The sequence below is a fragment of the Fukomys damarensis genome, unplaced genomic scaffold (assembly GCF_012274545.1).
Source record: "Fukomys damarensis isolate Sample0158 unplaced genomic scaffold, DMR_v1.0_HiC HiC_scaffold_19, whole genome shotgun sequence".
In the NCBI taxonomy this organism is placed as follows: domain Eukaryota; kingdom Metazoa; phylum Chordata; class Mammalia; order Rodentia; family Bathyergidae; genus Fukomys; species Fukomys damarensis.
This window is the reverse complement of record NW_022900931.1, coordinates 25,310,764-25,327,869: the sequence shown is the minus strand read 5'-3', so window position 1 is coordinate 25,327,869 and position 17,106 is coordinate 25,310,764. Positions and strand designations below refer to the sequence as shown.

General features: G+C 38.4%; 1 protein-coding gene across 2 annotated transcripts in view; it reads right to left on the bottom strand.

Moving 5' to 3' along the window:
• The window catches only part of Cd163 (CD163 molecule), a 21,470-nt gene extending 5,384 nt beyond the window's left edge, over positions 1–16,086 (bottom strand). For both annotated transcript variants that reach the window (XM_010607773.2, XM_010607774.2), the window contains exons 1-11: positions 15,987–16,086; positions 14,878–14,964; positions 13,573–13,893; positions 10,658–10,978; positions 7,840–8,157; positions 7,020–7,337; positions 3,494–3,808; positions 3,096–3,410; positions 2,624–2,716; positions 2,230–2,544; positions 314–634 (exon numbers count right to left, since the gene is read on the bottom strand). In XM_010607773.2, the coding sequence (XP_010606075.1) occupies positions 314–634; positions 2,230–2,544; positions 2,624–2,716; positions 3,096–3,410; positions 3,494–3,808; positions 7,020–7,337; positions 7,840–8,157; positions 10,658–10,978; positions 13,573–13,893; positions 14,878–14,964; positions 15,987–16,032 (2,770 nt within the window). In that variant the 5' untranslated portion in view covers positions 16,033–16,086. The remainder of the gene's footprint in view (positions 1–313; positions 635–2,229; positions 2,545–2,623; positions 2,717–3,095; positions 3,411–3,493; positions 3,809–7,019; positions 7,338–7,839; positions 8,158–10,657; positions 10,979–13,572; positions 13,894–14,877; positions 14,965–15,986) is intronic.
• Between the last annotated feature and the right edge of the window lie 1,020 nt (positions 16,087–17,106).

Genomic DNA, 17,106 nt, shown 5'->3' with positions numbered 1-17,106 from the left:
ATATATGCAATTTATTAAGAGCCTGGGAAAATGCCAAGTACATTCACAGTTTAAGGAAGTGTAGAAATGGAAATCACTGCAGGATTGATTTTTTGGCTTTTTTCTTATATCAGTGTAGCAAGATAATATTTGAATATTATTTGATAATAGCTGAATATTCAATTACACTATGCAGATAGAACAGGAATTACTCAGAGTTCACCTGTCCTGGTTAATAAGGTCTAACAAGGTAAGGTGATATGGGAACAGGAAGATAAAGCCTCAGGTGCTTTCTCCAAAGGGTGGAAGTTCCGGGGGACCCGTGAACACCCACCGTCACACTTGATCCGGGTCTCCTCGGCGGGGCTGGCCAGTCTCTGCCTCCACGGAGAGGACGTGCACTGCCACAGCGTGTCCGGCCCCACTGGGCATCGCACCTCATCCACCCACATCAGCCTGGCTGGGGTTCTGTCCAGCGGTGCAGGTTCCATGGTTCCGCTGTCTCCACAGCCGAGCTGCTTGCACGCGACCCCCACAGTGGCCAGGGACATGCCACTCCTGCCAACGCTGCCCCAGACTCCACTGTAAAACACTTCCAGATGTCCTGCACAGGGGCCTTTGCTGCTTTCCCCTGCGAGTCTCAGAGACATAAACTCTGAGGTGAGATACAGAGTTAATTTCACACCTCTTGAAATTTGGAAGAATCCCTCCTTTTACTTTGAGTAAGAAAGGCTTTAAAAATAGGCATGTCTGTCACTGTATTTGTTTAGTACTTTTGGATGATGTGGTTGATCTTAGTGAAATATAGTATTTATTCTATGCGTAACTTCCTATTTTCTAGTCTTGTATTTTTTTTTTTGTACTTTGAGCCTTTTTTACAATGCTGTCAGTGATGTTTTCCAGATCCAATGAAACCCTCCGAGATTTTTTTTTCATTACATAGTTTGGATTTTCTCACTAACTTACTGTAATTTTAGCCTTAATAATCTTACTCTGTTCTTGTCTATTTTAACTGATACATAGAAGTTGTACATGTTTTAGGGGCTGAGTGTGATATTTCAATATATGTTTTGTGATCAAAGCAAAGTATTACCACGTGTTTATCACTTGCGTGTTTCTTTTTCTTTCTTTTTTTGCAACACTCTGACCATTACATTTTAGTGAGACACAGGTATTGAAACCAATATTCTGTGTACATTGTCTTAAAATGAAATACAGTAAGTCCCCTAGTTACAAACACTTGGGTTGTAAACTTTCACAGATATGAACGGACCTTGCATTATGAACATTTGTAGATGCGAACAAATGGTTGTAGCTCACATGTCTGTGAGACATCACCACAGTGTGGTGCTGTGTGCTCACTGAACAGTGCAGTAGTGTGAGTAGTTCAGCAGTCGGAGACTTACTGTATTTGTCTGTGTGTTTGTTTTTGCACAGAGACATGCCTTACATTGTATACTTTACAGTTATGTACAGTTATGCTTTACATTGTATATTTGTGTCAAAGCTGTATAAGACTCCTCTTCTTGGACTTATGGAAGAATCCAACTTACAAACATTCCAGGGTGAAACTCATTTGTCAGTCGGAGACTTAGTATATTTCCTTTCTGAAACTTCAGATTTTTCTGTGCATGTCCTAAACTAGATTAATGTCATTAGCTAGGGCAGTCATTCTGACCACAAAAGTGTTACTAGGTCATAGTATTGTTTTCCTCTATATATTACAACTGTCTGTATTTTTCTATTTCACACTAGCTTCTAAAGTTCATCATTGTATCCAAAGCAAGAGCAGTGACCTCTTAAGATAGTTCTTGCAGCCGTGAGAAAAGGGTCTCATTTATCTTGCTGTACAACTACTTAGGTATGATTATTATCTTTGTCTCTGTAGAATGACACACGGAATGTGTTTCTTTTTGATCCTTTTGATCTAATAATATTATTTTATTAAGTGTTGGCCTCTAATTGTTACTGAATATCTAGTTCTATAACTATTCATAAAAAATTATTATTAAAGTCTTCATGATATCCAAGCCCGTTTCTGGATTTTGCTCTTTATAATCTTACGCTACCTTGCAGATGGGGCAGAACTAACTTGTCAAACTCATACTTCTGGAATCTTAACTCTGGCAATTATCTCCTTAAATATGATTTTCAGGAAAATCTTTCAAATTATTGTAATTACCTTCACACCCTCTGTCCCATCTAAGTCTTTTTTAGGTAACTGTGACCAGGCTTATGTGCAAAATTTACCCGAGCAGATAACTCCTGCATCTTCTTTATGCCTGCAATTATGCTGACCCCAGCCGTGGGAATGGCACTGCCAAATATGGGCTTCTTTTCCATCGCAGTTTATCTCATCCAGCCAGATAGGTCCCGTTCCTTCCCGAAAATAAGCAGAACCAGTAGCATTAATGGCCACTCCACAGCCCAGCTGTCTGCACACCACATGGGCGTCACCCAATTCCCAGCTGTCATCACAGATGGTGCCCCAGGAGCCCTCGTGGTAGATCTCCACTCTCCCTGCACAGCGACCTGGTCCATCTACCAAGCGAATGTGACTGCTTTCTGGAAAAAGGAACAAATTATTAAGAAAAAACATTCTTAAGGATCGAGATCGCTTCCTAGGCTGGTCACTGTTGCTCACCTAGGCAGGTGACAGCACTTTCTTGTGCACTGGGAGAGCTGGTTGGCATCGGGGATGATGAATTGCATGGCAACAATCTCTGGGACTGGTTTCCTGCAAATACCAAGTTGATTCATCACATATGATGCAAAAGGGTAGGGTGAAGAAAGGGCCTCAGATGGAATGTGACACAGATGAGTTGAGGACAAACGTGGCTTTCAGGAGAGGGGGAGGTGGGTAGGTCAACCAGGCTGGTGGTAAAGCAGGTGCTCTGAGAAGAGCTTGGCCCATAGTGAGCACCTGATAGCAATGAAGTTCATGAAAACTAAGTGCTCATCCTTTAACAAGACAAGCAAGGTCAATATTCTGACACAGTCCTCATCACTCTCAAAATGAATGATTTCCTGTTACTTCTCTTCACTGTAAGCACACCTGGTTGTAAGGCACACTGCCATGGGAGGGGATCACCACAGGCTGTCCCTCATCCTCTTACCTGAGCAGATGACAGAGGCCACCTGCCCTTCAGAACACAGTGATGCACCCAGAGCTGTCACAGGGCAGTCTCCCATGTGCTCCTCAGTCCCGTTACAGTGGAAGATGTGCCTCCAGACCTGGCTATTTCCTCTGCCAAAGTGTTCTCCTTCTGGGGTAGAAAGGGCAATTCCACATTTCATCTGCTGGCATAAAACGTGAGCATCTTCCATGTTCCAGTGAGAGCCACAGAGGGATCCCCAGACTCCAAGAACCTTGAGCTCCACTCTTCCCTCACAGGAGGACTTGCCATTAGCCAGGCGCATTTCCGTGTATCCTAGAAAGAAACAGAGCTTTAGAATGATGGCTGTGACTACCGAACTCCAAGGGAACAGAGTGATGATGCTCTCAGGGTCTCACTTGAGCAGACTACGCCAACGTCTCTGCCATGGGCACAAATCCCATCTTGGCGCCGAGCAAGTGGGCAGAGCGAAAGGTGGGACTCGTGTCCTTCACACTGAAATTCTTCAGCCCAGATTTGTCCTTTCCCTTCTCCGAAGTGAGCTCCCCCTAGGAGGGAGATAGCTGAGCCACACTGAAGTTCCCTGCACAAGACATTTGCAGCTTCCAGAGAGAAGTCGGAGTCACAGACGGAGCCCCACTCGTCCCCGTGCTTCACTTCCACACGACCAGAGCAGGGAATGTCCCCATTGACCAGCCTGGGCTCCCTGTGGGCTGAAAACAACAGCATTTCAGTGAAGAAATCGTGATTTCCGTATTTTCTGTCATGATGGGGTGAAGAAGAGGGGGAAAACAGGGGTATGGTGGACCAGGGCATGCAGTGATCTTCCATACTTGTTCCTCTTTGATTTTCTGCCTAGAGGTGAGCAATGGGGTGTCCCCATTCCTCACTGGGCTTCTCCTAGAGAACCACGGAGCATCTGTTTCTGCTGCCAACTGTCCCCCCCCAGAAGCAATTGCTCTTTCCTTCTAGCATTCCATTTATATTATTCACACACAAAATGTACGCTACGGTGTCTCAGTTCTCTATTCACTGCAGTCTGGAATCTGCCTCAATTTTTTCAATGGTTCCAACTAAAATGTTTCAGTATATTTCAGTCTTCAAAATGAACACCAGACTTTTTCTCACTGACATCTGTTATACTTGATATGTATGAACTTCCATTCTCCCATTTTTGCCTTTTTTCCTTTCTGACCCCTGTTCTCCAACCTAACCTTTCGTAGTAAAACTCTCCCTGGAGTCATAGTTCTGTCCTCATAGTTCTCTGTTCCACAGACATCTCTAAATTGCCAACAAATACATTTTTATACATACTTTTCTCTTTACTCTTACATGTCCCTGTTTTGACATCTGAAATTTAAGGTGCTAAAAAAATGAAAGGAAGTAATATGACAAGCCCACTGCATTCTTTCCTCAATTAATAATATCAAAACCAATTTGAAATCACTGTAGAAGAACCTATTTTTATATCACCAGAAACTGTGGTAGCAGTAATGAGTACCTGTTAAATATATGACTTTAATTAGCACTTAATAAACTTTATATCAATTAATCTCTACAATTGCCTTAGGATCTAATTATTAATACAATTCCAATCTTACAGACTAGGAAGCTAAAGCATAGATGGGCGTGTGAGTTTGTTTAGGCCACAGAAAGTGCTAGGAGAGGTCAGAATCTGAAGTCAGCAGTGTATTCCAGAACTGAGGACCTTGAAGCTGACAGTGTTTGTCAGCCCTGCAGCATGTTTCTTCTCTATACCCACTGCCTTTCTTCAGTGTGCAGTCACCCTCTGTCATGTGGTTTCTGTAGTACCTTTCCAAGTGGGCTTCCTTCCAAATCCTCTTTCCAAGAAATCTACCCCATGATTATCAATGTATTACTAAATTCCAAAATTTGTAGATTATTTCCTCATCTCCAACATAATTCAATGATTTCTTACCATTTGCACAATAACTTATCCTTCCAGCAAATATTATTACCCACTTACTCAGACTTTGTGTTAGGCCATTGAAGATGGGTAAGCTAAAAATGTCCAAAAAGCTTTAGATTCCCCAATGTCTGCCAGCTATTAAAATTAAAAAGAAACAATAAACTAATTTCTTAGCATATTGTATTATACCCTATGCTGTTTCTTAAAAGCTTTAATATCTATTACTCTATTAATCATACCCAATGCTTCAGCCAAAAGATATTTGGGCATGCTATAATTTTTCATGCTTTTGGGCCTCTACAAAAACTTTTCTATCTATAGTGTGTGCACCTTCCTGGAAAAGGATACTACTCAATTTCTGGGTAACATTAGGAGTTTTCCAAATAAACAAACTGAGAAGAAGCATGTAAACAATACAACCATAAAAATCACATGATGGAATTGAGGAATTATAAGTCATTTAGTATACTTGGAATTTAAAACATAAAGAGAAAGCACACCAGATACAATCAATGGAACTTTGACTATACAGGTATTCTGTGTCAAGCAAAAGAATGCAGTCATCAAGGTAAGTAATTGCTTCCCTTAAACTCAGAGATAAATTGAATGACTTAGAAAATACAGATAATTTAATACAGATAATGTGCAATGAATATAAAATAGTGCTAAGTAAAAGGAAAAGCAGCTTAGCATAAGCCCTTCGCAGGCGTCTGCTCTCCAATGTCTCTGGCCTCATGATCTCATGATTCCCCTGCCCTCAGCACCATGCAGCAGCACCATGAATGGATACAGCCTCAGCCTTCATTAATTTGCCTACACTGGCTTCTCTTCAGATCACAGAAATCTCCCATCTTACTCTAAAACGTAGGTCAAACTGTTCCAGGTGAGACTACATTCTGTGTTACAGCAGTGTAGAATACCCCACCATTCAGAATCTCACCAAATAACTTAAATCCCTCAAGACAAATTTGAGATGAAGGTGTTGGTCTTTAACTCATAGCTCAGAGTTTAAAGCAAATGATGTCTCTGTGTAAATACCAAATAGTTTCTCTGGTGTGAAAAATTATAACAATACATAAGATCCTAATGAGATAACTGACAATGTGAAATAGGAAGAAAAGGGCTAAAGGTGTGGGGGAGGTGGGAAGGATAGGGGAAAGGTAGTAAGGGAAAAGAAAAAATATGAAAAAATGAAAAAAAGTGTTTGTAAATGGGGAGGAGAAGAGGGGGTGAAGGAAGGGCAGGGATAAGGGGAAAAAATGAGAACCAAGACCTGTCATGTGAAGGTACAGGATCCCAGTAATGAATGTAACTGTAGTGTATACTTAAAATGTACCAATAAACTCAGTGAAAAAAAAGCAAATGATGTCTCTTTGATACAGATAATATTTCTTCAGTTGAAAGTGTCTTAACTTCTTCTTTTAGGGTTGTTATATGAGCATGAAATTCCCGTAAGGCATCTGATCGTGATGAAGCCAATCCCTGTTACAAAAGTGAACAGACCAAAGCCCTGATATAAAGGCAGTTCTTTGGATCAAGCCTCAAGTCAGCTTTTTTGTTTCTTCTGCTTCACTTGTCTGGAGTGATTTCAAGCAAAATAGAATACAACCAATGGAAAATAGACCCCAAACAGACATTTTTATCTTCCAAGATGAAAACTTGTTATACACTTGAAAACAAATCATATCTATAAATATTTTCATTTTCTTTCTCTGAAAATCTCTGAGTCTAGGACAAAAGTGAAATTCTTCCACCCAAAAAGTGATGTAGACTCCCTTTTCAGCCTTTATTTTATGAATCTGCTAAAACATATCTACTCATTTTTGTTTATCAACACAAAATAGATGCTCACATAGAATTTGTGTAGGTATTTTCTGGTTTTATGACATATCTAGTCATGAGGACCAATGTTTCTTTTCAGTTTTAAAAGTATCACTGCATACTAATATTCTTAGACTTAAGCTTCTTCTTCACAAGCAGATTAAAAGTCTCACCTGAGCAGGTAATTTGGGCTCCTTCAGAGGGACAGTCCTGTCCACTCCACTGCCAATTCTTGCAGCCCCAAAGAGAAGTTTCATTTCCACTGCAGCTGCGTATTTCCAACCAGGTTTTTGTTGCTTCTGTTTTAGAGTACAGTACAGCAGAGGTCTGAACTGCAAATCCACAGCCTAGCTGTCTGCAAACGATGTCAGCCTCTTTCATCGTCCAGCCTCTGCTGCATACATTCCCCGCAAGTTTCTGAATTTCTACCTCCACTCTCCCAGCACAGCGGCTGCCTCCACCTGTAAGTCTCAGATGCAGATCTGATCCATCTGTGAACCAAACATAAAGTAGACTACAGACTCCTCCCGTTTAGCCCCCAAAGGATAGTCTTAGTCTTCCTCCTTCCCAAATACTGAGATGCTGGAAATTGTGGCTTAGCCTCTTTCCTGACATTTGAAGGAACAACATGCATAGACCATGAATTTGATTAGATCAAGGATATTTTACAATGTCAGTGGCCAAGAAATATGAGCGATTCTGTCATAAACCAGAGTCCTATAAAAGTGTAACTCTCTGAGCTGCAGGTAGGTTTAGAAATTGAGGTTTTGTCCCTAAGAGAATTCTAAATAATTCTAAATAATTATTGCAGAGAATAGAATAAGCAGATTTCCACACTACTTGAATGAAGACTGTCAGAGATTTTTCACCACAGAAAGTAATTTCTAACAATGTATTTGTTAGGTATTCCCATGGTTAGCAACTCAAAAGCTAATCCCACTCTGAAATAACACAGTTCGTTCCCTGTGTGCTTTTGTTTGTGTTTTAACTTACCAGAACATGTCACGCCAGCATCTTCGTTATGATGACAAAAATGTTTTCCCCACTCCTGGTGTTTACAGTACCAGAGGGCAGACTCATGTCCATTGCAGGCAACACTGTCGAGCAGAATATTTCCTGAGCCTTCGCTGGCATTTGCACGACCCGTGGGCGTGACTGCAGTGGGACATCCCAGCTGCTTACACACCACACTGGCATCACTGCTGTCCCAGCTGTTGTCACACACCGTCCCCCATTCTCCTTGGAATTTCACTTCCACTCTTCCTGAACACCTGCCTCCGTCTGCCAATCTCAGGCCCATGTCTGCTCCCTCTGTTACAGGAAACTACAAGTTAGTTACAAGGGGACGAGACTGAGGGGGACTGTAGATTGTTCCAAGGGGAGAGATAGATGTGGAGGCAGAGATCATCTTATATCTTCAGAATCACTGAAGACAGAAGGAGGATGGGTCAGGCAAGAAGACAGAACTTTCCAGTACAAAGAGCCAGAGAGTGCTCCTAACAGGAGGTCCAGAGCATGAATTTTATGTAAGATCTGCTTGTTTCATGATCAGGGTGTTTTTTTAGAACTGTTTATATTTCTTGTTAAAATATATCTGCATGTGTTTAGGTTTTATCCACAAACTCCATTTTGCCTCAAAACTTAAGGCCCCTTTGTGCCTCTGGCCTCATTACCCATCTGTACTGTCTGGTTTGGGTCCTATGCCTGACTTCGTTCTTCCTCCCTTTAAAAAGAGTGCAGATAGAAAAGAGGGGCTGCCATTACTCCTTTCACCAACTCCAATCAGTATTTCTTAAAGAGAAGACCTTGACTCTGAAGAGTGTCCTATGATATGAAAATAAACTCTTTCCTCATCTATAATTTCAGTTTTTTGCAGCAGTTCTTGTTTATTTTGGGTTCTTCAGCATGAGTGAAACACACTGTAAAGAAATGCAAGGCCTAGAAAGATGTGAACTGAAAATATTTTTTTCTAACCAAATCCCTTTTATTCCCCTCGGTTAACAGAATCCACCCTGTAGGGATCTTATTCTTTGTGCTTCAGGCTGATCCTGTTGTTCAAGGAGAAAAAGTCAACTCAAGAAATGGAGGAGGAGACAGAAGCCAGAGGATGTTGCTCAAGCACTGGAATCCACCCCTGTACTAAACTAAATATAGCCTCTGCATTTCCCAGTTTCATAAGCCTTTATTCTCTTATTTTAATCTTGGCTTTGAAATGAACTTTCTTACTTTCCAGAGAGAAAGAAAAGAGGAGATCATTGGCAAAGATAGGGATACTTTTACTGTAATTGTGTTTCCCTAAGTGCTCTTTTGTGTGCAAAACACACTAAGTCTCTTTCAACCCAAAAAGTCTAGTGAAACAGAAAGAGTGATGTCTGTGTGTACATGAATTCTGTTTCTGGTTCCCAGGGCAAAGTGTGGAACACAAAAGTCTCCACACCGACCAAACATAATGGTACCGCCATTCACAAACTTGATTCTTTCCACAATTCTGGTCATGCACCAAACTGCATGAGAACCGCATCAAATTTCCCCAGAAGTTCAACATTGAACCTAACCACTGAATTTGATTTGGTTCTTTGCTTTGTAAGCAGAATTGTGGAAAGAATTAGGTTCATCGACCAAGGTGCCACTTATATATAACTTATAAACAGTATACACTTACACTGTAGCCTTAGCATAAATGAAGTTTGAATAGGAAACCAAAACATTGGGAGGTTTTGTTTTTGTTTTTATCTTTTGAGTCTGTGAATTTGAATTAATTATTTGGGAAGGAGCAATTTAATGTGGCCACAGAAGAGACATTATTTAAAGAGTAAACGAATCAGTCAAACATCACAAAGTAGACAGCCATTAAATTATACAAAAATTAATTTTTGAAGAAAGACCTCTTGTACAGATTGGGAAAAGAAAGATTTTCATAGAGATGTCTATTTGAGCAAGAGAGTTAATTTTTTATTTTTGTTTTACTAGTGACGCATACTTGCCAGTGGTAACTTATTTATCTTCAATTTCTCTCTTTCCATTCTCTCTTCAAAACCTGAGCCCTTAAAATGGAGTGAACTTCCTTTTGTCACCTCAGCACTGCTGATTCAAGATAACTCTGTAGTTTTCTTTCCTAGGACTTGTTAAATGCCCAAAGGCACTTTTCAACTGTACATTTGATCAGATTGTTAGCTTTTTCTGTTTTATTTCTTTTGAAACCCTTGAATAAAAAACTATGAAACATTAAAAAAAGAATAAAAGAGAATAGTTTATATTTCATTTATTTATTAATATTGGGGATTGAGCGCAGGGCCTTTACACTGAGCTACATCCTGAGCCCCTTCTGTTTTTTAGGTTTTTTTTTTCAGACAAGTCTTCATTAAATTACTAAGTTGCCTAGGCTGGGCTCAAACTTGCAGTCCTTCTGCCCCAGCCTCCCTGAGTGCTTGTATTATAAGTCATGATGCCAATTGGGTTTCTCTTAAAACTAAACCAAAGCACAAATTTCCATGTTAAGCTTCCCCCACCACTTTCTCTCTCCTTTCCTCCTTCCTTCCCTTCAATTTTCCTCCCCTCTCCTTTCCTCTTTTCCATCTCCTTACTTACCTTTTCCCCTTCCTGCTCTTTCTCATTTTGTTAAACAGTTCTCTGCTCATGACTCATGATCTAGAATGTCTAGAACTTCCTGCTACTTTCTGTTAATGTAAAGCCACAAATATCAGAACTAGAACCCAAAATGCAGCAGTGCTGAGGTGACAAAGGGAAGTTCATTCCATTTTAAGGACTCAGGTTTTGGAGAGAGAAAGGAGAGAGAAGGAGCTGTCCTTACCCAAGCAAATCACTCCAACATCTTCACCATGAGCACAGTTATGGCTTCCCCATCCTCGGTGACCACAGTACCAAAGAGCTGACTCATTTCCATGGCAGGACATATCATCAAGCCAGATCCGTCCAGAACCTGCTCCAAACTTTGCAGATCCAGAGAAACTGATGGCACCTCCACATCCCAGTTGGTTACAAACCACAGAAGCATCGTCCATGTAAAACTGATCATCACAAACTGTTCCCCACTGTCCTTGAAATTTGACCTCAACTCTTCCAGAGCACCTGTTGACCCCATTCACCAGCCTCAGCTCCAATTCGGATCCATCTAGAACAAAGTTTAAGTGTCACACATTCATAAGTGATTTTACAGTCGGTTTTCTCATGATACTTAGAATTTCTTGCTCTTTTAAAAGTTGCACCAGATTTTGGATCTGCTCCACAGATTAGAGAATTTTAACCTATTAGAATCCAGTTAAAAATTAGGACTTTCTTTTACATCTAGAGATTAAAGTTTTTAAACTTTCTAGTGTATTGTCTTTCTACTACTAAGAGAGAAGTTAACACTTTTGTTTACAAAGAAATATACAAAATTGACGCAATATATATTTAGAAAATAATTTTTATTTATAAAACCAAAACCAAATTAATTAAGTTTTAAATTAGCCCATAAAATTAAGCAGTAAAATTAACACACTGGCTATTCACTGAAAGTTTAAAATCTTTATTTTATCCTTTCTTTGTTATAAAAAATTCAATTTAAACAATTGAAGTTGGATTTAGAATTAGAAAATAGGAAAATGCAAATATAAAAATATATGCAATGAATAGGGCACGATAGTTTGTAAGAGCATGGTGTGGAATTGAAATAAAAAGTAATCAACGTAGCTTACTTCTCATCCCTAATTGAAACAAAGCCTTTTTCACCCCTCTCCAAAGCACTGAGATGATTGTTAGTGAAAAGAAGCTTTGATTATAAGGAGATTTCTTTCTGCACGCAATCTTTAGATTTTTTATGGGCACTAAAACATGTGAATAAAGAAGATTTTGAATGAGATTTTGGACACTTGAAAAATTGTGTGTGGTTAACAAAAATACTTAGAAGCTTGAAATACAATTTATTTTTACAAACTGTAAAGTCCAGGCAAAGACTTAACAAGATTTATTCTTATGGTCAATTAATAATAATTAGAAATAATAAAAGCTGGTAGCAAAAATATGCATATTCTCTTTGAAGTGTATTTCCTGCCATTTTCTTTATTCCTTAAAACTTTATATGCTGTATAGTTATCATTTCACTTCACAGAGAAAAAGTCTGAGATTAAATAATTGGGCAAAAGTCAAACATGCAGAAAATGGTAGAGCTGGGATGTGGGGGCGGACATTGAGCATCACAGAATATCTTCTGGATTATTGTGATTTATGGCTTCAGTGCCTGTGCTAAAGAGGTAGAGGATCTGAAAATTGAACATTAAGTAGGGTTAGAAACGTGGACCCTGGAGTTGGGTAAAACTATCACACCCTTGTATAGCTATTGACAGTTTCTACTATGATGCTCCAGTTGTGGTTTCAGGTATAGAACTTCAGAAAGTTTGATTAACTCCATCCTTAGGCAAAAACAAAACAAGAGCTAAAAGTATTCTCTTAGCTGATCAGCAGTTCTACAGATAATAATAATTACCATAAGAGCTTATTAAAAATGTATTATGGCTTTAAACCTTGCTGTAGATATGACTTTTGTTATTCTGTACTTACTAATGATTAATAAGAAGTAAAAGAGTAGGGAGAGAGGGAGATAATGAGGAGGCAGAGGATGAGTGAAGAAGGGAGAGGAGAAGGATGTGGAAGAGTCGAAGGAGGAGCAGGAAGGTAAGGAGGAAGGAGGAGGGGAGCAAAAAGAGAACAAAGGAGAACTGATTCATAAAGGCAAGGAAAGGCAAGAGGCCATGAAGAAATTAATGTTTTCAGCATCTATTACATACTGAACAGATTTCCAATCACTCCACATGCATTATGTAATTGAGTCCTCAGGAAATCTGAAGTTTAGAGAGATTTAACAACATTTTATGAAATTCTAGCACTGTGAACTTCTGAGAACTGGATCAAGCACCTCTCTGGTTAATAGCTAGCACTGTTCCACTCCAGTGCATGACAGTGACCAATTCCTTTGATAGGGATCCTGTAGGAGAAGTGACTCTAGGAGAAACTAAGGGGGTGAAGAAGATTGCATGAAAACCAGCAAAATGAGCAGGGAGAAAGGGGGAGCCCAGGAATCGAACCTGGGTCAGACATGTGAGATTTGTCAGCAGAAAAAAGTGACGCACAATTTTCTGGATTAATGTTATATCACTGGACATAAAATTATAAAAAAGTCATAAATTAAAAACACAATGGAAATAAAATGAACAGTATTAAACACTGAGAAAAGCAATTATACTGTGAAAATATCCTTCCTCTAATAAGGTGAGATTAGTATTAGTGCTAGAAACATTTGTTTCTTGTCTAGGTAGTCAGCTTTTGTGTAAAATAAAGTGATCTACAGATCAAATCCATTAAATCAATAAGTCACTTGGAAAGGGGACCAGAATGAACTTTGAGATCATGATACTTGTACGCTATGGTATTATTACTGAATATGGTACTATTACCAGTCACTGTCTCATTGATCATGGTGTCTACAATCTGTTTTTTTTTTTTAAGTCAGGTTTTCTCATTTTTTTTAGAGTGGGTGTTTTCTCACAATGAATTTGATAATTTTATGGATGGGCTACATAAATTCTATAAAAGTGGCTCATTTTACACATTTTTTCCACCTTCATGTTATAATGTGCATGAAATGCTCATGAAAAATAGGAAACCCAGGAATCTGACTTGAATCAGGAATGCACCCTTCTAATTTGCTTGGGCTTATGCAAGTCTTACCTGAACAAGTTACTCCAGCATCTTGTTGGTGAGTACAATTTTGGTTTCCCCATCCATTATGGTTGCAATCCCAAAGAGCAGATTCATTTCCTCTACAGGAAATATGATCCATCCAAATACGCCCAGATCCAGCACTGGAATTAGTCCATCCAGAGGCTTTGACGGCAGTTGGACATCCCAGCTGACTACAAACCACAGAGACTTCCTCCATGTCCCAATCATGATTGCATACAGTTCCCCACTCTTCCTGCACTTTCACTTCTACTCTGCCACTACATTTGTTCTCACCATCCACTAGTCTCAGCTCCTTTTCTGTTCCTCCTGCAACAGTGAGTTGAGAGAGCAATTGGTCAAGGTCACAAAGAGCCAGAGGGGAATTAAAATTCTTTGTACTTATTTATCCTACAACGTCAGATTTCAGAACCATCCTGGTTCCACCCATTATATAAAGAAACAATGTTATTTTGTACACATTCAAATATAACCATCAATAGCACAGGCTTCAAATAAAGCAAGGATATAAAACCAGTAAAGCTAAGTAACACAAACTACATGATATATTATTTGATCACTGGATTTTCTTCTTAATGGCAATTTATACAATCTTCATGGGAGTTTACTAGTTAAATAAGATTCTACAGATTTTTATAGGGATGGACTACATATGAATTTCTTAAATCCTAAAATCACTTAAAAGAGGCTGACAATGGAATTATGGGTACAAAGGCCAGTAATAAGGAATTAAATAAATACTCATTTCACACATGCATGTAAAATAGCATTGATCTTAAAGACAATAGTTGAAATCTGATCATAGCTAATGCACTTAAATGAAAATTGAGATGGAGATATTTTGCTATAATCCTTCCATTATAAACTCCTTTCCCATAACTTCTCTAAATTATCTCAGTTGCCTTCTTATCATTATTTGAGCATAACTTAAAAAAAACTGGTTTTCCCTGAAGCCTGAATTTTTTCAAGACATTCTTAGATAAATTTTGGCATTTGAATTTATTAAAGTGTTGAAGTTTCTTCTCCTGTGTATCCTTCTTATTTTTCAGCTAAACTTTCTTTCCAAGCTTTAAGTTACATGGCTACTTTTCCTGTGAGTATATTTTATTAAGAAGGAGAACCAGGTAGATATTTGATGTCACACAATTTGGTTGTTATTGTGTGTTTTTAATATTTGATACCTCCAGGCCATGGAGTATAATTTTTAGATGGTATTCAGTATATAGAATCACTTATTTAACAATTTTTGTGAGAATGAACTAAGACTTAAAGTGAACTTTACAAACTACTCACCAAGGCAACTGGTTATGAAAGACACACTGAGAAGTAAGACCACAGCAATAGTGAAGGGATTCGAGTGAATTAAATGTCTTCTGAAATCTGTTAAAGAAAGAAAGAAGGCAAAAATAGAGCCTTCCCAAACACAGACTTTGGAAAAAATATGGTAGAGAAGTTTGGAGTTAAGTAAGATCAAACCAAGAAAGGAAGTTCTTCCTTCTAAATGGAAAACAGGAGAAATTCATACCCAGGATCATACAGTCTCACTGAAATCACTTTGAAAATGTTTCTATAAGCAGGCAACCTAAGGATACAGAACTAGAAGAAAGTAGAGGGTTGAGTAAGTATTGCAAAGGCAAATCTTAAACCTGGGGAATTGAAAAAGGCATCAATGAAACTAAAAATATATAGATATCCCTGAAAGTATAAGACAGATTTCCTGAGACTTCTACATTCTCCTATCTCCTCAGTATTCTATTATTTATACCCTTACCTCTATGTCTACCTAACCCACACTATTAGACAGTGAGTTCCATGAGGGAATAGATTATGTCTACTATGTTCATTGAAGTGTAACCAGTATCTGGTACACTGTTTGCCAAATACATCAATATAATACAGTGTCAGTATTTATATCTGATAGATCGAAATACCAGATTTTGTCCTCTCCAGCTATAACATAAAAGTTTAGTTTTTATCACTCCCATCTTCTTCCCTTAATATTCTTGCCCAACATTAGTTTAAAAGTAAAAATGATAAATTATTTTAACATGTCCATATAAATCATGAAATGGATTTAACACAGAAGTGTTATACTGCATTTCCTCTAAGTAGTTATCTTTAAATCAATAATCATCCCTATATATTGTCTTTTCTAACAATCCTTGGCTCTAGACCCAATACATTTCAGTTTAAACTTCAGTTCCTGACAAGCTCATCTCAACAGTTTTATAAGTCCAGGCTAGCTCTTGTCCCTTTCTTACACCTTTCATTTTGAATCTATGGCAGATCAAAATCAGTGCCATCACCGATAAGTCCTCCTTTTCCATTCTTACTCTCTTAGACTATCAGAATAATACTAAACTTCAATAAAGGTGAAAAGCAGGAAAAATGAAATATTTTACCAGCAGATCCAGAGTCTTTAAGAAACATTATTCTAGGTTTGTCCATTCCAAACCTCTATGATTTCAATAGATTCTAAGTCTTCTCATATTATTATTCCAAAGAAATGATGTCCCAAAGAAACGGAAGACTGAGAACTCAGAATACTCTCCTTACTCGTATAAAAGCAAAGGCTACAGAATGGAGGTGGGGTCAACCCAAAAGGAGAAGTCATTGAAAGAGCTGACTCCTTTCATATTCGTGTTTTCTTCTATATAGGAAATAAAACTACCCAAGGAAATTGAGAAGAATTATCCACAGATTTATAAAAACAGGGAGAAATGTTTATTCATATACCATTGAATAGTTTTTAATTTTTGAACTTTGTTTTGGATTAATATTTGGGATGCATAAAAATAGTAATTGTGTAAACTATGTGAAAAGCTAAAGTAAAACCAGCAAAAATGTAAATAAGTGAAGTTTTATCATTGTATTCACTGTTAATACTTTGCCCATAATTGAATACATCTAGTGAATAATTTGTGTAGACTGTATGTAGACTGCAATTGTATTTTTTTCTAATGGAAGAGCCATATCAATAGAATTTGCCACGAGTATCAGTGATTCCACAATAGTGGAACAAAAAGACCCTGTTTTGAAGAAAAAAAAAACCAAAAAAGGCAAAAGCAAAAAGAATAATTACACTAAATGTAATTGGCAATCCTGGCAAAATGGAATTCTCATAAAGCCCAGTCTTATTATAGGAATCTAAAACAGTGCAAGCCCTTTCTAGAACAATTCAGCATTAAAAAAAACACATGAATCCATTCAACAACTTATGCACGAATACCCATGCCAGTTTTACTTGAAATAGGCAAAAAATGGAAACAACCCTGCTGTCCTCCAGTGGAACATTGGGTAAACAGGCTGTGGAAGATGCTCAGCATTAAAAAGGGTGGAACTGTTAACACATACAGCAAAGTACATGCATCTCATTCTATTTATATAAAACTGTGGAAATGCAAACCAATCGACTATGGCTGGAAACACTGCTTATGTAGGAATTGGTTGGAAGAAATAGGAAGAGGGATTACAATGAGAGCAATCATGGTGAAACTTTGAGGGGGCATAATTGATGTGTTT